Raw genomic sequence first — 25,411 nt, forward strand, 5'->3', positions numbered from 1 at the left:
AGATATATACACATCACTAATAGGAAGGAATAGGAGAAAAAAAAAACATACCACTTTATATGTATTTACTTATTTGTAAAATAAAAAATTACCTAGTAACCTGCAGACCGCAGTTCAGTACAGGAATATTTGACATGACAAAGGCACACATGCAGCAATAGCATAGATGTAGAAGTAGCGTCACATTCATTATTGGAGCACTCCATGGGCTGACCAGTGCAAATGCATTATATTTCGTGTTAAGTTTTTGTTTGGCATTAGCAGGCTATCGTTTTTTTGTGCATAATTCTGCACGATGCCTTAGAAGAACCAGCCACTTTGAAAAAAATTCGTGTTTGTAGTGGACAACGGTAGACTTTTCATGGAACGCTCCCAATAAGGGGCCCACTGACGGTCAGTCCGCCGGACGGCAACGGCCTAGAAGTAAGTGACAACACCGAAGAACCGCTCAGGCCGTTGTAATGCGGTCGCGGAGTGACCGTCAGTGCATGGGTGCTTTTAGAGTTAACTTGACCGTAAGGACACCTTTCGTCTTTGAAAGTATTTGAAATACTGAGTTTATTCCAATTAGATTAGTTTCACAAATGCATGTGTTATTTCGATTGCTATTACAAAACAAAGAACGGCGTTTACTTAAATTTTAAGTAAAGAGAAACGACATTGCCTTATATGTATCTAAAAATCGTAAGATGAATACACGTCGACTTTATAACTGAATGGATTATATCACTACATAACAGTAGAAAAAGATTACACTAGATGTAATACAAAATTGCATATGTACACATAATTATTTACACAGTACAGATGATTAAAACTGTACTGGGATTTTGAAAATATTAAAAATTATTGCAGTAAATTTTAATATAAGTACCTACCTACCCTACCTACATGCATTTAACATTACCTACCTACATAACTTAATCAACTCTTTGATTTTTTAATATTAGTTATATCATAGTGATAGTTTACAAAATAAAAATAAATATACATGTATGTGTGGGAAAGGTAGGTAAAGAAAAATATAATAAACTGGGTTTATGATTGACACATTAAGTGAAATATTTTCAATTTATATAGATATCGCTGCCTTTCCTCGTAGGGAAAATTAAAATATCAAATAAATATAGAAAATAAACAAATGTCAGGAATCGCAAGCAATCCCACAATTCAAGATATTAAGAAGCGGTAGAAAATACCTATAAACTTATTTGAGATTTTGAGTATATGTATTATAAAAAAACCTAATCAGACTAATCTCACTAATTTGCCTAAAGGCCATATATGTGATGTTTTAATTTTCGCACTCTTTCTTCTTACCAGTAGCTATCATGTTTAAATTACTCAAATCGTACTCCAATCGTTCCGTATTTTATGTTAAATACATTTTCACTGTGCCTTAAATACGTTTTGTTTAGAGGCACCCCACATCTTCTTCCTTCCTTCCTTCCCCCCATCACTTCACAGTCTTTAATATAATAATAGTAAGTGCATTGAAAATGGCGTCTTGCATCAACAGTCCGCCGCCGATCAGAAATTATGAGGATGAGACACTAGTGTGGGGAGGCCCTTATATATATTTAACAAAAACAATATCACGAAGAGTCACAAAACAAACACAGACTTAGGAAGTTAATATAAAGGCAAAAGAAATGCTTAAACATATAAACGATTGAGTGGAAATGAGATTCAAGGTTCCCTAGTTGAATAAATAAATTTAGAAATTAATTAATCACTAAACCCCATTCGACTGCTTATCTTGAGTTGAAGCCGGCAACCTGCAAATAAAACATGAATTAATTAATCAATTGACTGAACAATCGCAGCGTTTTGTTTTTTAGATCACGATAGAGTTGCCAGACATTGATTTTGCAATTTTTTGGGTAAATCTCTAATATCCAGAGGCCGTGAGTTCAAGTCTCACCCAAGGCAGACATTTTCCACTTTTAAATTTATTCTAAGCCTAGTGGCATCGATTGCAGACGTTTCTGCTCATCAGAAGTTAAAATCTCTAATATCTTCATCGACTCGAAGTCTAATTTTTTACTCTCGCTGTAACTAATAATCATTCCTCGTTCGCCTCACAGCCGCACGCTGGATAGTATGGACTGAGACTCTTTGATTCGTTTGAACAAGAATCGAATTTGAAAGAATACCTACTTGTATGGAAATATGTTTCCAATCAAAGCCTACTCTCGGAGACAAAGTGGGAAAAAAACGAAATATTCCCACTTCACATTAAGCTGTAGAGAGCGGTAGAGTTAGAAAATGCCTTACGGCATTAAGTTCGTCTCGTTCGGCAATTTACCCTAATATGTTGTTGTAAAATAACTAACCTTTACAGAACTCCTCCAGTTATCCTAATGCCCGTCCAACGTTCTGTTCACTGAGGACAAACAATATTAATCAATAATCATTTATTATTAACATCGGATATGTCAGATTACCTATTTTTTTCTATTGTTTAATAATCAGTATAATCACACATGTGTCTCCGCCAGTCCGATAATGGCAACGCATTGGGTACCTACGTATATTTTCTGGATCTGCATGGATATTGAAAGTACAATCGCAAAGCTAGTCAATACCTATTTTCGGTTATAAATAGGTCTACCTGTCTACCTAGATACTCGTACCTCGTACCGACATAAACAAATTAATTTTTAGATTAAATACACTAAGCAATTAAAACCACCCGAGATCCCCGGCATATCGATATGACCCTAAGTATACGAGCAAGATATAAACATAAAAAAATAAGACTTTCGCAAAGGCATAGCATTGGTAATACACATTTCAGCAAAAACAACAAGGGCGTCCTGTGGTAATACACATTTCAGCAAAAACAACAAGGGCGTCCTGTGGTACTGGTGGAAGTTGATAAAGCCGGTGATCAGAAGGGGCATACATACATTTCATTGCGTTTTTTTTATATACCACTTCGGTGGCAAACAGGTATACGGTCTGCCTGATGGAAAGCGGTCGCCGTAACCTATGGACGCCTGCAACTCAAGGGGTGTGACATGCGCGTTGCCGACTCATAAGAAACTTGTACACTCCTTTTTTGAAGAACCCCATATTCCTGTTCATCGGAAATACCTTGGCATGGCAGCTCATTCCGCGGGAGGAAATATTCCTTTGAAACCACACGTGCAAGGTGTGTTGGCATGATGTCAAACAGTTCCAAGTTAATGCATTATGAGGTGACGGATGAAAATGCTTACAGTTTTTCTTGTCGGAAAGCCGGTTCTTCCGCCTCTCTCGGGTCACGGGCCTCCGCTTCGTGGTCGCGGACCGCACGAGGCTCTCTATGATCTCGTCGTCGGCTGACAGGTCTCCACTGGAAACAAGACAATTATCAAGCAACTCGATAATCACAGCTCGGAACTGGTGATGAGCTATAATTCTCCTTATTATTTGACGTAATACAGAGTGAAGGAGGATCAAACTTTTTGAGAATATCTTTTCGGACAAACGAGGCGCCTGGCGTCCGTTGTCTCGTTGAGTCAATGGTGATATACAATGCCGCGCACGGTGTTAACATATAGAACTAGCTTTTGCCTGCGGCTTCGCTCGCGTTGAATTCGAAATTTGCTGAATGCTCCATACAAACTTCCACCTCCCATTTTAGGGAAATGGGGAGTTAGAAAGAGACAAAAGTAGACAATATCACTCTGGATGACAATTTTTACTTAAAACTTTTGATTTTCTTCACAATACTTACTATGTATTTGAGTCAGTTTTTTGGAGTTCCTTTAGTGTCACGGTCGCCGTGTGGTGACCATTATTTTATTAATACTACTTATACGACATTTGGACGCAGGATGAGAAACTTACTTGACGAGGCTCCTCCTAGAATTGACTTGCATCTTGCGGCGGCCGTCGGTGAGACTGTCCGTGTCTGGGTCAGTCTTCAGGAGCTCCTTTAGAGCGTTGTCGGCCGTGTGGTCACCGTTCTTGGTAGAATAGTTTGCCACCTGATAAAACAAATAACTAGGAGTTATAATCGAAGGCATTGTCAGTCATTAGAAACATCAGGGGAGCAGTCTTTTCCTATTCCTCTTCCATATTAAGTAGTGAAACATAGATTGGAATTTGCTCACAAAGTCAAGTTAAGGCATAAATAGTTACAACAAAATGTACATCAATTTAACGCCTCTCAATCCATTCTAATCTGAATTGACAAGCCTACTTACAGTACTTACATCAATAATCATCTTGCCCCTAGTCTTGTTCCGTTCTCTGTGGTTAGCCTTCTTCTCCAACTGCTGCAGCACGCGTTCCCTCGAGGTCCTGTACTCCAGGGCGAACTCTGCGATGACCTTCAGGAAGTCTGAGGGCTTCGTCTTGGAGATATCCGCTGCCGGGACTCCCAGGAACAGAAGGAACTTGGTGTACCTGGAACAACGGAGCGATTGTGTGCAAAAGACTGCGTCGTTACGTAAAAGTAAGCTTGAGGTAAACAAAAATATTGCCAGAAGAATAAAAGGAAAATACGATAGCAGTCGCGAAGCGCAGAAAACTTAACTAAGTATAGAGGTCGCTTAGCAGTGTAAAAACGTTTTCTTCAAACCCGTATGACATGCCTGATGCCTGTAGTCATTGTTCCCTCTATAGGTAAGTACCTATAACTATAAATACATTTTGTTATGATTTTTTCTTTGCACGCTGCCCCAAGCTCTGGTCTTTGTCATATTCAAAGAAAAAACCCCTACCAACTGGTCAGGTATAACTCTATGGACTCGCGTCACTTCCTCCTTACCTGGCCATAACCCTCTTCTTAATGATCGTCAGTAGTATGATCCTCTCCGCTGCATCTGTGAGGAACTCGTTTATTTTGGTCTTGAAGATCTGTGAGCTGTCGTGCTTGGCCACTCGCTTCATGTGGTCCCAGGAGGCTTTGCAGTCGGACTCCAGCTTGGACAAGTTGGCGGCTAAGATGTCAAAGTCTACTTTAGAAGCTCGGATGACGGGGCCCACCTGAAACGACACGGATATTGGGAGCTTTCTTTTATAAGGAATACATGAACATTAACATAAGCCAAATATTTGAGATAGTTCATGCAAGATTGTCCATACAATATGCAGCATGCCAGGCACTTACCTCACTGAAGAAATCTGTACTATCCGGAAATTTTTCAATGATCATCTCACAGATATGGTACAGCAATGGGTGTTTGTGAACCGTATCCTTCACTTCCATGACCTTGGACAGGTACTCTAGCCGGAACCCTCGCACCTGACTGCCGTTAAGGAAAGACCCCACTGACCGCAGGGTAGAGAGGATGACCTTAAACGTCTTATTGATCTTTAACAGGTCTATGCCCTGCTTTAAGTCCATTAGTGGTTCTGCTACTTCTTTCTGTAAAAAGAAAAGAATACAATGTTAGTCCTTATCCTTATGCCATTTGGTACCTCATAGTAGGTCGTTTAGATTTTGAAGACCCAACCCGTGACTAAGTGCCCCAGCCATCAGAGTCTGGAGGCTTTCGTATTTCAAATTATGTCAACAAACAGCATCAATAGTACTCACCTCTAAGTTATCAAAGTCTAGTTTGAAGACCCAAAGCCTGAGCCTGGATGACAGCTCGTTGATGGACGCCAAAGTCAAAAGAAACTGCTCTGCGCTGCCCAGTGGTAGGTCTGGATTTGCGTACTGAAATAAATCATGAGAATTGTTAGAAATTAATGCAAAATTAAAGAATACGTATAGTTACTATGTTAAATAAACATACCTGTGCTTCTTGTATTTTGACCTTTTCCTCTTCAGTCGGAAGCATTGTCAGCAGTTTCTCTATGCCCTCCCTACCGATTACTGTGGCGTCCATTTTCATGATGGCTGCCTTGATTGTTTGTGGTGTGGGCAATTTCTTCATTGCTATGTTTATAGCGTTGGATCGTTTCGCATCTAGTATGAGATTCCTCTTTGGTTCCATTAGCTTCTGGAGAATAAAAATTTTCGAATGGAGTTTTTCATAAAATGAGTTGAACGTTATTTATGAAGATTAAATAATACCTAATAGAGAATCTCGTAAAAAAATACAACCTAAGTAAAGTTGGTTACCAGCTGCTGGTCGCAAGGTGGGTGTTTTTTTTGAAATTATTTTGTGTTCTATATTGTTTGTGTTTAATCTTTATATTTTATTATAATATATTTTATTTGTATTTGACAAGACCTAATCAGAGACATAACATTAATGACAATAAATTGTTAAATAAATACTCACCTCCTGTTGATTGGATGCCGTTTGATGGTGTCAGCGATATGGAAAAACAACATAAAAATTCAATAAGGCATACATTGGCAGTAGAGAGCTTAGCGTATTTGAATATCAAGAAAATTTACTAGTTATAACATATTTCTTTAAAAAACAATGATTAAATATTTCAAAGCTGAACTTTTAACAAACCTTAATTATCAAGTCATTAGTCCTGGATTCAAAAAGATGCTCCAACATAGCAGTGTCCAATTTCACATCAGGCAGATCGTCCCATATGAATCCTCCAATCTTCGTCCTAACCGTCGGCGGCGGACACTCCTGGATCTCTCGCCAGAACAGCTTGACAGTTTTCTTGTTCTTCTTGATAGTTGAACTATCTGAATCGTTTGAGATCTCGGAGAGTGAATGCTTTGGTGGTGGTGCAGGGACGCTCTTGGCAAACGGTGGAAATGAACCAGGGGGTGGAGGCGGAACACCGACAAGAGGGAACATCCCTGGTGGAGGCGGCGGAGGGATACCGGCAGCGTTGGTAGCCGGCGATGACATTTCGTCGTCAGTGTCCTGACACAAATCCGAGAAGTCTAAGTCACAGAGATGGAACTCTCGGTTAAGACATCCCTTTTTCAATTCTTCCCAATGGAGATCGTTCTCTGATATTTTTATTTCGTGGAGCTTTGGAGTTTTTTCTATTGTTGGAGTCTTTATCACCTCTGTAAACACAAAAAAATGTAGATTAATAACAGTTATATTACATAACCTAGAGTTGATTTAGAATTTTTTAATAGGTATATAGGTATACCTTTTGATTGGGACTTAGCTAATTCTTCTTTGGCTTTCGACACTATTCCGGCCATGTCAGACACTCTCAAAGGTTTCTCCTCAGTGGTCGGGCTGACGGGGCTCGTGAGGCGCTGCGCCAGGTCCTTGATGCTGTGCTCCCTGTTCAATAACACTCCTCGGTCGTCCATGGTGTCGACGGGAAGCTCCATCTTCTGACGAATCACTGTGAGAGCGTCTGCGGGCGTCACGCTGTGGCCTAGGGTGCCGTTTTGTATTCTTTGTTTCAGTCCAGCTGTATATCTTTGGTTTCCTAAAATGTGCGATCAGAAATAAGTAAGGACAATACAAGAAAATCTAAAGATACTGGCTGTTTAATGTCATATTTTCTGAAACTTTAAAAACTCGTCCTAATTGAATTGATCGAGTACAAATGTGTCATAAGTCAAAAAACTTTGGGACTGGCTCGATTAGCCCTAGCAGAGATGTTGGTAGGTATTACAAAACCCATTATTTATGGAACAACTGGTATGTACCTAAGAAGGCGTTGAGCTCAGTGTTATGTAATATGTCTAACCAGTATTTTGTGTAAATTAGAAAAAAGCATGTACCTAACACTCAAGTTAAAGCAAACTGCATGATAACACGCGAAAAGCGCATGAAAATCGAGGGACTACTTGCACAACAACCATTGTACATTTTTTAGTCGTTACTTGCATAGGTTTACATAAGGAACTTTAAGAGGAATCTAGGGGCATATAATTGGTTGCTGTGGAGGCAGTACGAAGGTAGATGTAGGGTTAGCAAATGGGACAAACCGTTTTTGAGTATATCGCACAGGTTATTGATATGAGGCCTCTCTTCTTCTCCCTGGTGCCCGTTAATGCCGTTGCTGTAAGGCTTTCCATTTCCATTGCAATAATTTCCGTTGGAATAGTCCCCATAAGAGTAACTGCCGTTCGTGAGATTCCCGTTGAGTCCGCTGAAGCCGTTGGAGTTGAGCATTTCCCGTTGCTGTGTTATGTGATGGGCTTGCCTCGCGAAGCGGTCTCGTCTTCTCTTTAAAGCCGTAGTGAGTTCTTTATTCTCCTTATTGTCGAGTATGCAGGGTAGGAAGGGCGGTCGTATGTTGTTCAGTGGTTTGGGCTCTTTTATGCTTGGCTCGTCTGGTTCGACGTGGGTAGCTTGTTTGGCTGTTGTTAGTAAAATGGGAGGTGGTAAGCTCACGTAAAACGATAAGTAATGTGAGTAGGTATAAACACTTGCATAGTATCGCTTTGAAGATTGGTACTGATCCTAAGCATTATCAAATCCTTTTTAAGGAGCAAGGTGGTTGATATCTCAAGAATAATCAATAAACTCCAAATGCAATACTTTGCAAGTTGTATTATGAATTTAATGTGTAAGACTGCGTATGGGAATGAAGAAAAATAACTCTCAAATCTAAAATTAATCTGCCTTTTATTGTATTATTGTCTACGCGGCACAATAAAAACATTTGTAAAACTAATGATAAGATAAATTAATGAGGTCTCATGCAAATCATTTCAAAACAGACATGAAAGCCGTAACACTCCAAAAACAATGATAGGTACTAATAATACAAAATAGGTACCTTTGTCCTTCATTTGTTGCTTCTTGGACTTTCTCCTTTCTGACGTGTTCAAGTTTATGCTTCGGCGATGCACGGAGTTGATTACAGATTCGTCTAGTTGCCTAAAATAAAATATATACATCAGTGTCATAATAATTAAGCCAGTTTTATAAGATTTCGGTCCACTAACACCAACCAGAATCAGTGAATTATTTAATTAATGCCAAACAGTATTGAGCTATGCTATGAAAAATAACATAGGTAAGTACAATTAAATTTAGCGAGCTCAGAAACTTTAATAATAATTGTATGTTCGATGAAAATTAACATGATACGAGTATACTCACTTTAAAGCAGTCCCACTTTCGTCTCCATCTTCGTAAAGCAGCACGGCTTCGAAAATCTGCAACTGCCTCAACAGATCCAAGTCTGTCCCTTGTTTCGACATGTACAACTGCACGATATTATCCATCCCCTGGTCCTGCAGGGCATCAACCTGGTCGTAGTACATGTCTCTGTCGGGGACGCTGTTCAGACACCTATTTATCAACGTTGTAGCGTAAATTAATAGTTCTGTGTCCGAGGCGTCGAAGTCTTGGAGTATTTTCATGACGTTGTACCAGGGTTGTCTGCCATTAGAAGTGTCTACGGTGTTAATAGCATCTATGAGGAGGAGGCAGTTCTTTTCAGTGTACTCTACGAAGACTAGGAGGAGTTTGAGCGCTGTTTTGACTACGTGACGGAACTTGCTGGAGATGAGGGAGTAGAGCCATTGGATACAGTGCTTGTTGGCCATGACTCCGTGCATGCCGTCAACATACAGAAGTATCTGTAAGGACAACGGAAAAAAACATATAGGTATTTTAAGAAGCTGTGTAAAATTGTCTTAATACCGTAACTCCCATGTCATACAATAGGGCCATACCAAAAGACACGATAAATGTGAAGTGACCAGCTGGAAACACTGGATGAAACATTTTGTAACATCGGTTACCTGTCCAAGTGCTCTCAGGATGTAATCCAAGTAGTTGTGGTCGGCCATGCTGCTGACTTGCATGAGGCAGTCCAGGCCCTTGTTGGCCACGAACTCGTGCACCAGGTCCTTGTCCGATTGGAGGATCTGCTTGAGGGTGAACAGCGCTCTCCGGAGCTCCCTCCCTTGGGAGTGCAGTAGCCTCTCTGTGTAACAAATTAGGTACCAAGTTAGACAAGTATGAAAATAATGAACCGTAAAAAACCCCAACAACTCGTATAGTCCAAAGCTGACAAAGCTCCCAACCATGGTCCAAAATTAACTGTAGGTATTAATATTTCGTTTAGGCGTGCCTTTTATTATGTTTGTTGTAGTTCTAAGGCTGACTAATTATATAAATGGATGGAAAATACTCGGACTAAACCAAAAGGACAATTGGTAATGAATGATATTTAAATTTTATTCGAAATTGTGGACCAGTCAGTGGGAGTGGTTACTGTACATATTGGACAGCAGAGTTTTACAGAACCTAAGCGATTCTAAACTTGTTAAAATACCCACTCAATTGCTCTAAAATTTTCAATGGCCTCTATTGTCAAGTAAAATAAAGGTGACAGCTGGTAACTAGAGCTACCAAAAGCAACTGAGTGGATAGAATTTACAAGTTTTACTGAAGCAGGCTGCACAACAACAATGCATCGAGTGCAGTAATTAATTACGTTTAATAGTATGGTGGTTTAAAACAATATTTCTCACCAACTCGGTCAACTAGAGGTATAATGCATGGATAGGATGATAAAAAAGTTAATGCTAAAGGTACATGCTTCTTTACTATTCACCGGTCCCCCATTTTTATTTGTAATTAATATTGCATACTTATTGTATATACGCTACAATAATAGCTCTCCAAATAATTTATTTTTAATTTATTCCATTATTTAGTGCATGGTCGTAAACTGCATTAAGTACTGCACTTAACCGGCGTAGCGCAGTGTAAATAAAATAACCAATCGTTGGCATGACAATCGGTTGTCACGCAATCCGTAGTAAACACATAAATCTCATAATTAAATTGTATACAAAACTTACGGCTCATTTAGACGGCGCACGAACAAGCATGCGATTTTAGTTATACAACTAAAATCGCATAATATACGTTTGTAATGTAAAAACAACAGTTCGTCGTGTGCTGAAGTTCAGCACATCAAACAGGCATACAAATACCGTAATGTAAAGAAACCCGCCGCATGCGAGTCTTCGCATCATGTAAATGGATTTTATGGACATTATTATAGCGCCAAAATTAAGTACTGACCTACTGAAGCTACACATTACGTGGTAAATCTTATTATTAGATAGTTTCTTGGGAATCTATAATATCGATATGTCACTGTAGAAGCCCGAAGTAGGTTTTACCGGTAAATTCTAGGTTTTACCGAGGCCAGTTGGTAAAAGCCCGAAGTGAGAAATATTTGTTGTTTTATTTCGGGCTTTTACCAATTGATTTGGTAAAACCTAGGTCTTACCACCGTGGTCGGTACATATTGTATCAGGCTGAAGTTTTGGGGGAAATTCTATGAAAATAAACAGAATGAGTTATGAGAATAAAGTAGAAGCGTGTTCAGATAATTGTGAATTTGAATTTTGTGAGCACCTCGGGTGCTCCCATATATCTGATCGCGATAGCAACTGCTGGGCAAAGGCTTTCCCCACTTTTTCCTCAGTCCTCCACAGTCTTCGGCCATTATTCCAAAATTGGGTTAGTCTAGCTACATTCTGAACGTACCTAAGTACTATTATTTATTCTGTGCCTGTGCTCAGCATTGGGTATTTAAAGGCTGTAGTGATGACGAAGACACTGCCGCTTATTTATTTATTATTATTGTTAGGAGGATTATTGCCTGTAGATTAGCGGGGAAGGGTCCCTGGATTGTATAACGAGCATACTTAGTACTCGTACTCACCGATGATGGCATGCACCCGCACCGACAGCTGTGTTCGCAGAATGATTGCGTTCTTCCGACTGTCGACAAAAAAATATTATTAAAGTATATTTGTAATGTAAAGGACAAAATATACTTAAAAGAAACTTTAATGTTCGTGAACCCTGGTTCTTAATACTTATAGTCAGAAGAGTTTATAATCAAATCAAAAATCAACAGGGGCACTTTTACATGCCAACAATTACAATAAATAGTATGAGTTTATCTAAAGTACAAAGTTACTATGATTAATAAGAGATGTTAGAGATGTAAGAGTCTCTAAATGTCAAAGTATACAGCTAAAAAAACATTTACATGATGAAAAAAATACAGACTGATACAAATAAAACATAACTAAAATAACTTTAGAGTTGTCAAAGACTCTTGCTGTCACACTAGAGAAAATAAATATACGTAATCTACTTACCTAATTTTTTTTCCTTGGAGATGTATATGGTCTCCAAGGTCAGAAAAAAAATATACAAACAAGGACCGAACAAAGTGCCTCAATGTAATCTTACTTAAAATTATATTTCTAGTTTTCAACTAAATAACAGTTCTGATACTATTTGGCCCGACGTTTTAAACGTGACGTTACGTTCGTGTTCACGGGCATGGATTTTATTTTTAGGGGCTCTGTAGTCAACTAGGAACCCTTAAAGTTTCGCCATGTCTGTCCGTCCGTCCGTCCGTCCGGCCGCGGATACTCTCAGTAACCGTTGGCACTAGAAAGCTGACATTTGGTACCAATACGTATATAAATCACGCCGACAAAGTGGTAAAATAAAAAAAAATGTTTTATTGGGGTGATTTCTTTTTTCATTTAAACCCTAACGTGTGATATATTGTTGGATACTCGTAGGTATTTAAAAATGAATAGGGGTTTGTTAAAATATTTTTTTAATTATGATCATATTTTCGCAAATAATCCCTCCTAAAGTTAAAAAAGAAATGTGCCCCCCCCCCCCCCCCCCCCCCCGCTAACTTTTGAACTATAATAAGTTTAAAAAATATAATGAAAATTACAAAAGTGGAACTTTATAAAGACTTTCTAGGAAAATAATTTTGAACTTGATATGTTGAACAGTTTTTGAAAAAATACAGGAAACTAAGATGGAACCCTAACAGTCCTAACACTGAGCGTGGCCCGACACGCTCTTGGCCGGTATTTAAGCAATTTGACGTATTATCGTAAAATACTTAGTAAACATTTTTTGCAGGTATGTGTCTATATTAATTAAATAATAGCCTAGATTTGACACGTTGATGCGATAGTCAAGTTTTTTAATTAAAGAATAGATTGAACTTTATTGTCAAGATTGGTACTCCAAATTAAAAACAGGTTACCTACGCGACTCAGGCCACAGATTGAAAAAAATCAGAAAAAATTGCTTATTTTGTGACCACTGCGGTTTACATAAACCTGAAGTATAACAAAATGCGTCTAGATCTGGACCACACTAAATTTTACATTTCCAATGGTTGAATATGTTGACATAATCCCCTACTGAAACATGGAGTATCGAAATATGACTATGACGTAGAGATTATTGTTGTACACTTATTCCAAATAAGGTAGGAACGGAAACCTTCATAGTTTTTTGACCGATGTTTTGTCTCTGATTCATATCCGCAAATTACCGTTTGCAATTGTAATCAATCAGGGACAGGGTCACAGGGATTTCCACTAAACAGTTATTCTAAATTTATGGTATATTATCATAGTCTAAATTTATTAAAACTATAAATGTTCAAATAAACTGTACTTGACGAATGTACAACATCAACATACCAACTTTTTAAGTAAAACTATGGCAACGAATTAAGTATATTGTGTAGTATTATGTTAATTAAAAATACATCCCAAAGTTTCGGACCCTTCCAGTCGTTCGTGATCGAGTACCTGAGTACAATATTAGCCTTTTTACCCATACCCTCACTCACAACACAAAACACTAAACCAAAAAACACAAAAACCCTCACATGTCTTCATCGTCCTCGAGCATGACTGGCACCAGTAAGCACGTCAGCCACAGCTCCTCTATCTCGGCGAGGCTCAAGCCACTCTGTCCCGCCGGCTCATCGGCAAGATCTTGCACATCCATTTTCTATTACATACGGGGTGTTCACTTGTTCAGGTGCGAATGCGAATGTCGCGGTGCTTGGCAAACGGGCGGCTGGATGCGGTAGGATGCCCCCGTTTTCGATCGGGATAGGGATAACGCATTTTATTATTTTAAATTAATTGATTGGGTATAGGTACACGGTAGAAAACAGTTGACGCACTGTTGACGCATAAATGTAGAAAATACGGTAATATAATTTTCACCACACCAACTGTTAAAGGCTTACTTTGCTATTCGAAAACAGATAGCAAAATTGCATTTTATCCACAAGAGTGCAAAGTAGTAATCATACAAATTTTTACTTGATGTAGAATTTACCTATGAATAATGATTTTGAATCATAAATATTGAATAAATTTGATTTAATTTGATGTTTTATAGTTAGTATTTTGTTCGTATTGGTGTGGTGAAAAATTTTGTGTTTCACTCGGTGGCAAAGTTTGTTTAACCTTCGTGCCTTGAAACCCTTGCAATGTACCTATGAAAGCAATAAATGATTACTGCTTACGAAAATAACACATTTTCTTCTTTACTATGTACCACTTTCTGTGCTTTTAGTGTTTTCTTATAATTATTAAGTTCCCATTTTTTTGCTCATCCAAATACATTAATTTGTTGGACAATTTTAAATTAGCAATTGTCGCATAACTCGCTTAGGCACTGGTCCCACCGCGAGCTAGTAAACTATGAGCTATCGGCTATAAAAACGAACAGAAGATAATTACTCTCGCGTAAATAAAAGAGACACGGCGATGTTTATAGTTACTCGCCCAGCGGTGAGCTATCAATATCGCCGTGTTTCTTTTATTTGCACGGGAGGGCTTATCTTTTGTTCGTTTTTATAGCCGATAGCTCATAGCTTACTAGCTCGCGGTGGGACCAGTGCCTTAGGTAGATCTCAATGTCACCTTCCTGTTAGGAATTTCTACACTAAAACTTGGTAGGTTTGATAACGCAACATTATGTTCACACATCACACAATGTAGGGACACAAAATTCATAAGAACTTATAATTGAATGACTTATTAGTTGCATATAAAAAAAAACCAATCGCCGATAAAAGTTTGTATCAAAAATGAAATAGTTATCAAAAAAATGAAATTCAGATTGTTATTTATTAAGAGCAGCCTGTATGATCAGTGCAAGTGCATTGTGTGCGCGAGACCCAGTTTTTGCGCGGGTTCACCTTCATCGGCTCGAAAAACCTACGAGACGCACTCACGGTTTCGCTTCAGCTTTCTATAGATAGAATTGGTCATATCGTTTTTGTATAATTAGCCATATACGTCATACAAAATTGACAGTAATTAGATCACAGCATATAATATGTTTAACGTTATATAAAAGCAAAATAAATTATTAAGTTTTAATTGGCAGTCGCTTTGGTAATAACTAGTGTCTACGCCAAATCTTGGGATTAGTTGCCAAAGAGGACCCCGTGCTCTCGTGAGTCGTGGCAGTTGGCCTGGATAGCGATAGGAAGAAGATAATTTAATTATTAAGGCATTTCTGTTCGGAACTGTAATTCCGTAGAGCAAGTGTCATACTAATAAATTTAATATATTATGTCACGAGAGATGTCGCTGTACCAACTGTTACAATTTCTACATCGCGCTATAAATGTTTATTATCTGTATCTGTAACTACTGTATACGTAAATAAATACTTATAGGTATTAATTATTGGAAACTGTCAATACATATGGCATATGGCCCTATATTCTCCTTAGTCCTCCTTCGTTCCTTAATTTAAATGATTGAATTAATGATTTTGTCTAGCGAGTCGAGAAAAATTGGACACCCTACCTTAATTTGATGTTCAACTATATTTATTATATAGGGATCCCGAGCCCGGTGCACTAGGTACTAAAGCCGTCAGGATGGGTGGGATCTTATTTTCTATTTTTATATTAATCGTGAGGCACACATGTGACGTTTTCAATCAAAATATTGTGAATATGTAGGTTATAGTCAGATTTCATATTGAAGCTATGGAAATGGTGCCATACTGACAACCCTTGATTGAAAAATGGCACGTATATAAAATGTATTTATCAAGAAAGCGAATATTAATTAAAACATATATTTTAAGTGCTAATACTTAAGTTATAAGACTAATAAGTAATAACAAAAATGGATTGCGAAACCATCACGTTGACCAATTAGATTTTATTAATATATAGTAAAATCACCAGTATTGTTATATAAGCCAACGAGCAATCGTGGTGGCACCAGCTAAATCGCAGGCAATCATAATAATATCTGTATAGGTTTATCACAAAATTGTAGTACCCCAGTCAATGGGACTTAAAAATAAGAACCTATTTAAATAATTAATGAATCTACGGTTGTACTCACGTTATTATATCGCGTGAACTCGATATGCCTGAAGAGGGGCCTCCGAATCGGCCCGAAACATGTCGCAGCAATAGCGATATAATAACGTGAGTACAACCGTAGATTCATTAATTATTTGAATATGTCTCACGAAAGTTTAACGTGTAAGAACCTATTTAGTGATTTACCAGAATACTACGTATGTTTACATTGTTTACCAATTGAAGCTTAATACGGATAAGATGACTCTAAATACAATAGGCTACTTGCCTCTTAGTCAAATCAGATTCTTTTTATGAACTGTCAAAACGAATTTGAACGACTGGCTAATATAGAGGTATTATGCAATTTATATGAAATCGAATTGAGTGACGTCATGGTAAACTCAGTTTACTTTATACATATATTTCTACCTGACTAATTAAATAGAAATTGGATTTAAAAATAACTTCTGTCTTTCTTATAATTATCTCATGTTTTATTTCATGCATGGTATAAAATATACGCGAACAAAATACCGACTATAAAACATCTATGTAAATCAAATCTATCAATTTGTTCAATATTTATAATTCAATTTCATCATTTATAGGTAATTTCTGCCAGCCAGCTCAAGATATCAAGTTAAAATTTGTATGAAATTACTTTGCACTCTTGTGGATAAAATGCAGTTTTGCTACCTGTTTTCGAATAGCAAAGTAAGCCTTTATCAGTTGGTGTGGTGAAATAGTTATTTGTTTTACAAGGGGGCAAAGTTGTTTAACCGTCGTGCCTTGAAACCCTCGCAACGCTCAAGATTCCACTTTTTGAACCACTCGCTACGCTCGCGGTTCAATATTGGAATCTTTCGCTTGCTCGGGCTTCAATATTGGTACGTGCGGTTAAACAACAACTTTGCCCCCTTGTAAAACAAATAACTATTATTTTAACTAATTAATTACAGTCAAGTTCCCTATAGGTATTTTTCATTCCTCGAATCGAACTAGGCGCAACCACGGCACCATAATAACAGTAAGAAAGAAACATTCACTGCAGGATCGGCTAGTGTATTTAGATGTCCTAATAGATGGTGGGCTATTCTCATTGAGGAGGGATAGAGTAAAGAGGAAGTGCAGCGGGGGGCCGCTCGTACGCACATCCATTCTGTCAGGGCCCAACTGACTGTAACTACTTGTAACGGGGCATTTTCGCGAAAAAAGATTCAAAAATTTTTTTTATAAAAATAGGTTTAATGTTAAGTATTCTTATTCAGAATCACGACTCACGAGCATCTTTGATCCTACTAGGTAAACAAAAGCGTCCCAAGTTGAATTTTTTTTCAAACACTTTGTACAAAGTGGAAAGTATGCAAAATAATAGAAAATTTTCATGGTCGTAGGTATTTATAATTAAAGTATATGTAATTATGTATACTTTAATATAATTACATCTATCCATAGTTTAGTTAGGTTACATTTTCCTTTTCCTTGTTTTTATTAAGACACTACACCTACTTAATCTTTCTGGTTTAGCCCATTAGTTGACTGGTAGAGGATTCTTGTATTTCTTGTTCCCTAGGCCTTATTCCCCAATACCGCTTATTAATTTTGTAAGTATTTAAGTACCTACTTTTTCAGTGTGATGTAACGTAAATCATAGTATTTTCTCCCTGTTACTTGCTTAACAGGGCTATTGTGATCTAATAATAACATTCAATTTAGATGTATCTCAGTGACGTTTTATGGAGAAATCTCAACTCAACAATCACTCGAAATTGACCAAATTTTAGTAAAAATAGGGTTTTCCACATATATTACTACACGCAAAAAAATCTCTATCTTTTACTTGCTCAAATTAAGATCAAAGTATTTTTTTTATTATTATATAATGAGCTTACTTTGGGCCACAGACTAGCCAAAGGCAAAGACGTGGCCTACGATGGAGTGAGTTCACCCAGAAGATGCCTGAATATCATAATTTGAGTTGAAGTAATTTTCCAAGTCGTAAGGCCTCTTAAGTAATTAAGATTAAAGTCGCCGTCAATAGAACTTGTGAACAATGTAAACAAACCTTGTAGTCAAAATGTCTTTAATTTTCATTCTAACTCATCAGATACTGGCTAAATCCATGTGTTATTTAATCAATTCTTATCACATTATGATGCTCAACCTTTTAAGTAATAAAATTGTGCTAGAATAATGATATTTTATAGAATAGTTTGTTTACATTGTTGACAATTTCTATTGACGGCGATTTTAGATTCATGCCCTGAAGGTTTTGACGGTGCATGGACTGTATATTGTGGTGGTGGTGTGGTGGTGTACCACTTGCCAGCCAGCCTTGATGATACTGTTCTGAGTGTTCCGGACGGGTCTCTACAGTGAAATATAAGTTCATGTATAGTCATACCTGTCTTGCAGGCCCTCCAGCTCCTCGTCCTGCTCGTTGAGCGTGGAGTCCAGGTCGAGGTACGGCCCGTAGTCGCCATCTTTGAACACCTGCAGGGTCGCGTCGTCCAACTGTTGACAAAAAAGACAAAATATAAAAAATGCCTCGTTGCGACAACATATATTAATGATATGAACAATCAAGAGCCTGAGACATATTTAAAATTACAGGCAAGAATCAACTTCAGTACAAAATTTGACACGCTCGGCCCCTATACAAATATATGAATTTGATGTGGATATGTCTTTCGTTGCACGGTAAGTGTTTTCAAGATGAATAACAACATAATATGTTTAGATTTTATCCATGTCTAAACTTAGAAAAAAGTGCGTTTTCAGATAAATTTGCGCTTTGTTTTCATCGAGAAGAGAAAGACAAATCGGGATTCTAAAAGGTGAGAATCCCGAGGTCTTCCAAGCCGATTACATTTTTAGCTACTGTAAATGTGATCCAGAAAATCTCTACGAATTACTAATTATGCTCCCACACTGGGCTGCTATGCAAAATGTTATATGTATAACATGGTGTGATAGAGACAGCGCGATGGCGCGCTGTCCTAGTCATACCATGTTATATAACATTTATAACAGCCAGTGTGGGAGCACCATATAACTTCATTGATAAATTGCTATCTCCTTATCAGGGTCCATGAGCTGCTGTACATTTTTATTATGGCAACTGTATCTAATACCATGGTCGCAATAAAAATATTATTATTACAAGCAGTCTCTAAGGTCGTATTTTTATCACGTCCCTCACTTCTGTATCAGTTAGTTTTCTGCTGACTGTACTTATTGTAGCGCCATCTGCCGACTTTAACACTGCATTTGCAACATGCATGTGCGCAGTGAGCGGTTTGTATGTTACATATACCGACATTCTGATTCATTGGGTTCACTACAGAGGGCGTTAAGTAACTGTTTAAATAGATTCATAGTATTCATACATACAACATACATACAATCACGCCTGTATCCCATAAAGGGGTAGGCAGAGCACATGAAACTACTACAGCTTCAGGGCCACTCTTGGCAAATAAGGGGTTGAAAGAAAAGGAAACTGTGGCATTGCAGTGACAGGTTGCCAGCCTCTCGCCTACACCACAATTTCACCCATATCCCATAGTCGCCTTCTACGACACCCACGAGAAGAAAGGGGATATTTTCAAGAATGGCTGTTTATTTTTCTTTGGTCTGAACTGTTTTCTTTATTTCTGCGATAACGTTATTATTCAATTCGAATGAAAGTATGTACTTTTATAATTAATTAGGTACTTTTAGCCAGTTAGATTAACTTTTTGAAACATTCCGCAAATAATAACAATGTGTATTTATCTGCTAAAAGAAATATACTTAAGCTAGGTATTAATTGTACATATTTATACAATAAAATACTTTATTTACATGAACATATTTACATAATTATATAAGAAACTAAGACTAAACTTAAAAGCTAGCTAATGTCTAAAATAGGCCCTTGAGGCATTGTACCAAGGATACTGGCGACATTTCCTCGCTGTATCGCAATGCTGATACGTTGTGCGAGGAAGTCGCCAGCTCTTCGGTCACCAGTTACCTCAACCAGACGCTTCGCGATTTCTGTGAACAACTTGTTCGCGCTGGGGCCCCATGGACCTAGAGTTTCTACACCAAAGGGTACAAAAAGGTATTCTTTGCCAAGACTTTTGTATTTATTACGTTTCAAAATTTCGGCACTTTCTGCCGCTGCGCCCGCTTTTGTCTTGGTCCGTTGGAGGTGAGACGGTGCCAATGTGTCTACGCAGGTAGCATCCCACACTAACATTCGTCCCATACTCCAAGGGACCAAGGACACTCCATCAGGCCTCTTGCCATCATCTCTTTATACAATTAGTTACGAAGGAAGGTACTGGTACGAATCAATAATTCAGATATTTTTAGATTTAACACTTGAACGCCAAGTTGCTGCAAAGATGACATCACTTGGATACAAAGTACAGAATAATACAGATAGATGTTAGACGCCACGCAACAAAATATTACTGAGATGTCGTAAAATTCAATGTTTATCGATGTATTGAAGAGTCGCAACAGCACGTGTATAATCATATTCAATCATATTAAATATATACCTACTCAAAAATCATCGACCTCGACGGCTTGAAGTGAAAAATACTGTTGTGCAATTTACTAATATTTATATTTTATTTTATAAATAAAATAATGTTCCTTACTTTACAGTTACTAAAGGCCTATTAATCTATCGACAGCAAAAATAGTACTTGATTGCAGCAGAAAATAAATAAGGACATTTCCAACCAAAAAGAACTAGCAACTGGACCGTGAAGAGCCGAAGAATGTCGAGCTTCCAATGTTCCAAAAGATACGATCTACCGAGTTGGAACCATGTCGCATCGCACAGTCATCAATTGATCCAACGCCAACACCGTTGTGAGTAATTTTGTTTACTACGGCAAGGTGCTAAGTGCTGGTGCATCACACGTGTCCTCGGTTGGCCGGTCGCCAGGGTAACCAATAACGCTTATATACGGGGACTTGTAGTAACAGCGGGAGAGACAGACTTGGGGGAGCCAGTATTAGTAGACACTTAAGAGCTTTTTTTCTACTCGCCGACTTTAATCTGTCAATTAGGACACCACAGACAGACTAAACTGTAAGTGCTGACTTTTCAGTGTTGGATAGTCTTTGACAGTCAACTAAGTATAATATAAATATTTCATTACAGTTCAATTTAGTTAACTGTAATAATTTAAAAATTGGAACTTCATACAAGTTCTATACTAATTTTTAAAATTTTTCCGCATCTGAAATTCATTTTTTTAAATCTATCGCGTTATCGACCAATCAGAGACAGTTATACACTTGGTTGCCAGGTTTGATACAACGGTGAACGACGCTATTAACAATTAATTTTAACTTGAATGATGATATTGTTCGTCCATTGATGATGAAGGTGATAACAAAAATTAATCAGAATTGATACTTGCCTGAAAATTGAAGAGTCCAACTAAAAAAAATATTCTCCATAATGTATCCGTTTGAGACAAAATATAATGTCTTTTTTATGAGCTTGTTAAGTTATTTGACTAAGAGGGTAGACCCGCCTAATGCTAACTCGCTTGGTGTTTGGTGTATGATAGCATTGATAGCATAGCTCACGTGTATGTGTGTAAATATCATGTCATTAATTTGAAGTTTATTAGACCAATTCTATCAATACTAGACAACGGCACTCTTATGTCTTTACGAATTACATACGAATTACAGGGGCCAGTTAAAACATTGTTCGACCGATGGTAGCGGCGTCGGCAGCGACTAATAAATAATGGTGTTCCACATTAATCATTAGCTGCAAGTTATAACCACTCAATTGCTCTAAAATGTTCAATGGGCACCGCATTCCTAGTATTATTACTGACTGTCACCTGTCGATCGCTCGCCGCACGATCGGAACACAGCGTGAAATCTGGAGCGGCCCGGAATAGTGTCCCTTATTCTCAACGAAACTGGGACCGGGAAGTCGGGATAAAATTAACGTGCAGTCTGTTAGCAGAAAAACGGAAGCGGCCGGTTTCGATTGACACGTTTTTCAGAGGTTAGGTAACGATAATGAATAATTAAATGACAAAGCATAAAGCATTTACATTTGAGTTTGTATCTATTTAGGTTCAGAGTTCAGGTTTCAGAGACTACAACAGTTTTTAAATTAAAAAAAATAAGTCTAAATACTACTTAAAATTTTAAGTCTAAAATCTGGTGTCTGCAATATTCCCAAAAAAATAGGTACCTACTACGCTTGCTGATACGTGACGGTAACAAAAAAATAGAAACCCAGGAAACCCTCTTCATTATGCATAATTTGCATAAGATTGCTTCTAATAATGGGTATTCAATAACTTACATCAGCGATTTATTTGGTCTATAACTTATAACAAAATATAATTTAAAAAAACGCGAGATCCAAGTATAGTCAACCAATTACATTAGAATCCTAGGCCACTCTATAACCCTGTCGTATGGACACTTTGCTGTATTTGCTATAGAAGTCAGTTTGACTTTTACTGTGAAAGGGTTCTACAGTGGCCTAGGATTCAGATTGGTTGACTGCACCTAAGAAGTCTGGCAATAATGGTCTAAACTGGTTAACCCTTCATGGTGAGTCTGGTCTGGCTCACGGGGTTAATACCTATTGTTTGCCAGACTTTACCCAAATAAATAAACTTTTAGCAAACTAAATGCTTGTAAAAAAGCTTTGAGCAAAATAAATGCTTGTAAAAATAGATCGGATGAGACAGCTCGATTACTCAGAGGCTCCGGAAAACACCTGGGCTTTGAGTCGACTCACGTATTTTAAGAGAGATAAAATGCGATTTTTATCGATAAGACCGTGTCCTCAATTAAGCAGTCACGGAAAATGGTTGACTGTTTGTTGACTTCTGAACGATTGGCTTATGTTGCATTCATACCAACATTCATACCCACATTAAAAATATACTAGGAACCCTCATTATGAGTCGTTATAATAGTCTGAACCTCTACGAGGAGGCATATAATTTAATTGAAGACATGTAAGCATTTTTTAATAAGGTTAAAATTTAAAGGATTTAATACCAAAAACTCCAAAAAGAACAAAAATGTATGCTTTAAGCTACTATGTATCAATGTATTAATAAATAAAAACAGTGTTCAAATAGAGACGTCCAGAACAGCCCGTCGCGCGCATAATAATTACTTCTGATTTGAGTTGAATGACTTTTGGACACTTTGATTATCAATTGAATCAAAGTGACGTAATCACTAACGTGAAATCTATTTTCTGTTACATCTTGCAAGTTATTTTACTGAAATATAGGTATAAATGAGCATATCCTGGGCACTGTGGAATATTTTGATTAATTTGCGTAACACCGGTACCGGTAACTCTTATCTAGTTCCTCCTTAGCCATTATCTTTCACCTTGTTTGCATGCAATAATATATGCGTAATTAATTATTCAACTCCAAAATTTCCTGGTGTAGATCATCATCAATTAATAGTTAATGTACGAGGAGTAGGTATTAAGTCACCTATTAGGGAATTTTCGAAACTTTCAGATTGAAATGGGTGCAATATGATGGATTTCTGAGCCTGTTTCGGAATTAATCAACATTTTGAAGTACTTAGTAGAAATTACCTACTCGAATATGACGTAAAGTACGTGTTACATATACTCGTACTTACTAATTTACTTATATTCCAAATTAAAAATATAAACATGTACTCATAATTGATATGATTTGTTGGGAAACTTGTTTGACACCCCTATTATGATGGCTATGGGAACGTGAATATATAATAATAATATATTTATTATATATTTCATACTTAATATTTATTATAATGTTCATCTTGAGTATAATAATTATCCTTAACGTTTTCTTTTCTTAGTAAGTCGCCTAATGACAGACATGTACCCAGGCAACGATACCAATAAATGTTCAATTTCGCTCGCATAATGACGACGGATTATGGTTTATTATTTTAAGCTTCGGTAATCGTGGGTAATGGTGTCTTACTTTAAGTTAACGACACCTAAAGTACGTTAATTAGCAAGAAAGCTTCATTTTACAATGGGCAGTTTAAATTAATGCACTATTTTTCATACTTTTGGTTTCTTTTCTATTCGTCTTGTCATAATATAGTTACGGGGCAAAGACTTATTTTGGTTTATCGCGCCAGCCTAGTAAGTAGGTACCTAAGTTAATATGGGTAATTAGTTATTGTAGTGACTTCACTACACACTTTGGCTACTAAGCCAAACATTAAAAATAAGAAATGAAATACATATATAATCCTAAAAAGTATGACGGAAGCTGATGTCACTGCTAATCTTACGTGACCTTCGGTGCTAATCAGTAGGTACCTATTCGATGTTTTTTTCCATTTCGTAATTTACTTTATACCTGTACCTTATATACCTACCTCGACAACATAAAGCTAAACTACCGGTGATTTTTGACAATCCCCTAATCCTAACATACAGTGCTAAAATAAATTTTAGAAAATAAGGGAAACGAGAAACAAGAGAGTGAGAAAGTTGAAAGTGTTCAATATTATATGGAAACATTTTAGCTTATTTTTTAGTAATTTCTACAATTTTACGCCAAGGAAATGGAAGAAAATTCAAGGAGAATGATGAAATGTGACATCACTTATCTTGAGAGAAACAGACGTGGGAAGCAATTTTGACTAGGGTTTCTAAGGTAATAATTATGGTCTTAAATGAACACTTCCCTTTTTCTACTGATCATAACATCTATTACATCAATAAAGTAAAAAATTACGAGCATGAGACATATAGTTAAATAATAATTATTTTTGTAGGATGTCTCTGCTTTGCAGCCTTTAGGGTGAGTGACCTTTATGCAAATGTGAGGCTTATTTGTCAAAAAAACCAACAGTCACAGCGATAACGCTTGCATACCTGTTGTATTTATGTACTTTTAAATAATTATCTCTGCGTATATTTGTAATTAAAACAAATATTAAACCTATAACGCTTCTAATCTCTCGCGGGAGGTACGAGTATATAAACACTTACTTAAGAATATATTAAAAACATTGGACAGATGTACCGATTGCAGGTTCGGAGGTGTGAATTATCGTTATTGAGACCCCGAATATTTACGTACCTATTTTATTTACTTACTAAATATATATACTAGTAATTAGAAAAGTCTAGCAGCTAGCTTCTATGTGGTAAGGAAACTCGAGCAGGCTGAAGCAAACGAACAATGGGTAACTGGTTTTGGAGGACAAAACAATTAATGCGACAGAGTGCGACGCGGCAACTTAAGTGTTAATTGAAGATCTTCAGTTAAGGACCAAAAACACGTCCAATTTTAAAAAAGTTTAAAAAAAGTAATGGGTAAACAAGCAAAAGGTACAGAATTTGACGAAACCTTCCTTGCAACTAAACTTAGCCAGCCTAGCCGAA

General features: G+C 37.3%; 1 protein-coding gene across 3 annotated transcripts in view; it reads right to left on the reverse strand.

Annotated features, from left to right (window-relative positions):
* Positions 1 to 48: 48 nt before the first annotated feature.
* Positions 49 to 25,411, reverse strand: part of LOC125241550 (FH1/FH2 domain-containing protein 3) — a 78,527-nt gene continuing 53,164 nt past the window's right edge. For 2 of the 3 annotated variants that reach the window (XM_048150084.1, XM_048150086.1), the window contains 17 exons: positions 18,398 to 18,507; positions 11,530 to 11,588; positions 9,587 to 9,771; positions 8,940 to 9,421; positions 8,614 to 8,714; positions 7,817 to 8,191; positions 7,021 to 7,311; positions 6,411 to 6,931; positions 5,736 to 5,942; positions 5,534 to 5,656; positions 5,105 to 5,362; positions 4,763 to 4,980; positions 4,206 to 4,398; positions 3,838 to 3,977; positions 3,225 to 3,340; positions 2,337 to 2,386; positions 49 to 1,778 (listed from right to left, as the gene is read on the reverse strand). In XM_048150084.1, coding sequence (XP_048006041.1) covers positions 2,361 to 2,386; positions 3,225 to 3,340; positions 3,838 to 3,977; positions 4,206 to 4,398; positions 4,763 to 4,980; positions 5,105 to 5,362; positions 5,534 to 5,656; positions 5,736 to 5,942; positions 6,411 to 6,931; positions 7,021 to 7,311; positions 7,817 to 8,191; positions 8,614 to 8,714; positions 8,940 to 9,421; positions 9,587 to 9,771; positions 11,530 to 11,588; positions 18,398 to 18,507 — 3,405 coding nt within the window. In that variant the 3' untranslated portion in view covers positions 49 to 1,778; positions 2,337 to 2,360. Of the gene's footprint in view, positions 1,779 to 2,336; positions 2,387 to 3,224; positions 3,341 to 3,837; positions 3,978 to 4,205; positions 4,399 to 4,762; positions 4,981 to 5,104; positions 5,363 to 5,533; positions 5,657 to 5,735; positions 5,945 to 6,409; positions 6,932 to 7,020; positions 7,312 to 7,816; positions 8,192 to 8,613; positions 8,715 to 8,939; positions 9,422 to 9,586; positions 9,772 to 11,529; positions 11,589 to 18,397; positions 18,508 to 25,411 lie in introns of all 3 variants that reach the window. The other variant, XM_048150085.1, reaches the window with a different exon arrangement.

This window comes from Leguminivora glycinivorella, chromosome Z (assembly GCF_023078275.1).
Source record: "Leguminivora glycinivorella isolate SPB_JAAS2020 chromosome Z, LegGlyc_1.1, whole genome shotgun sequence".
In the NCBI taxonomy this organism is placed as follows: Eukaryota; Metazoa; Arthropoda; class Insecta; order Lepidoptera; family Tortricidae; genus Leguminivora; species Leguminivora glycinivorella.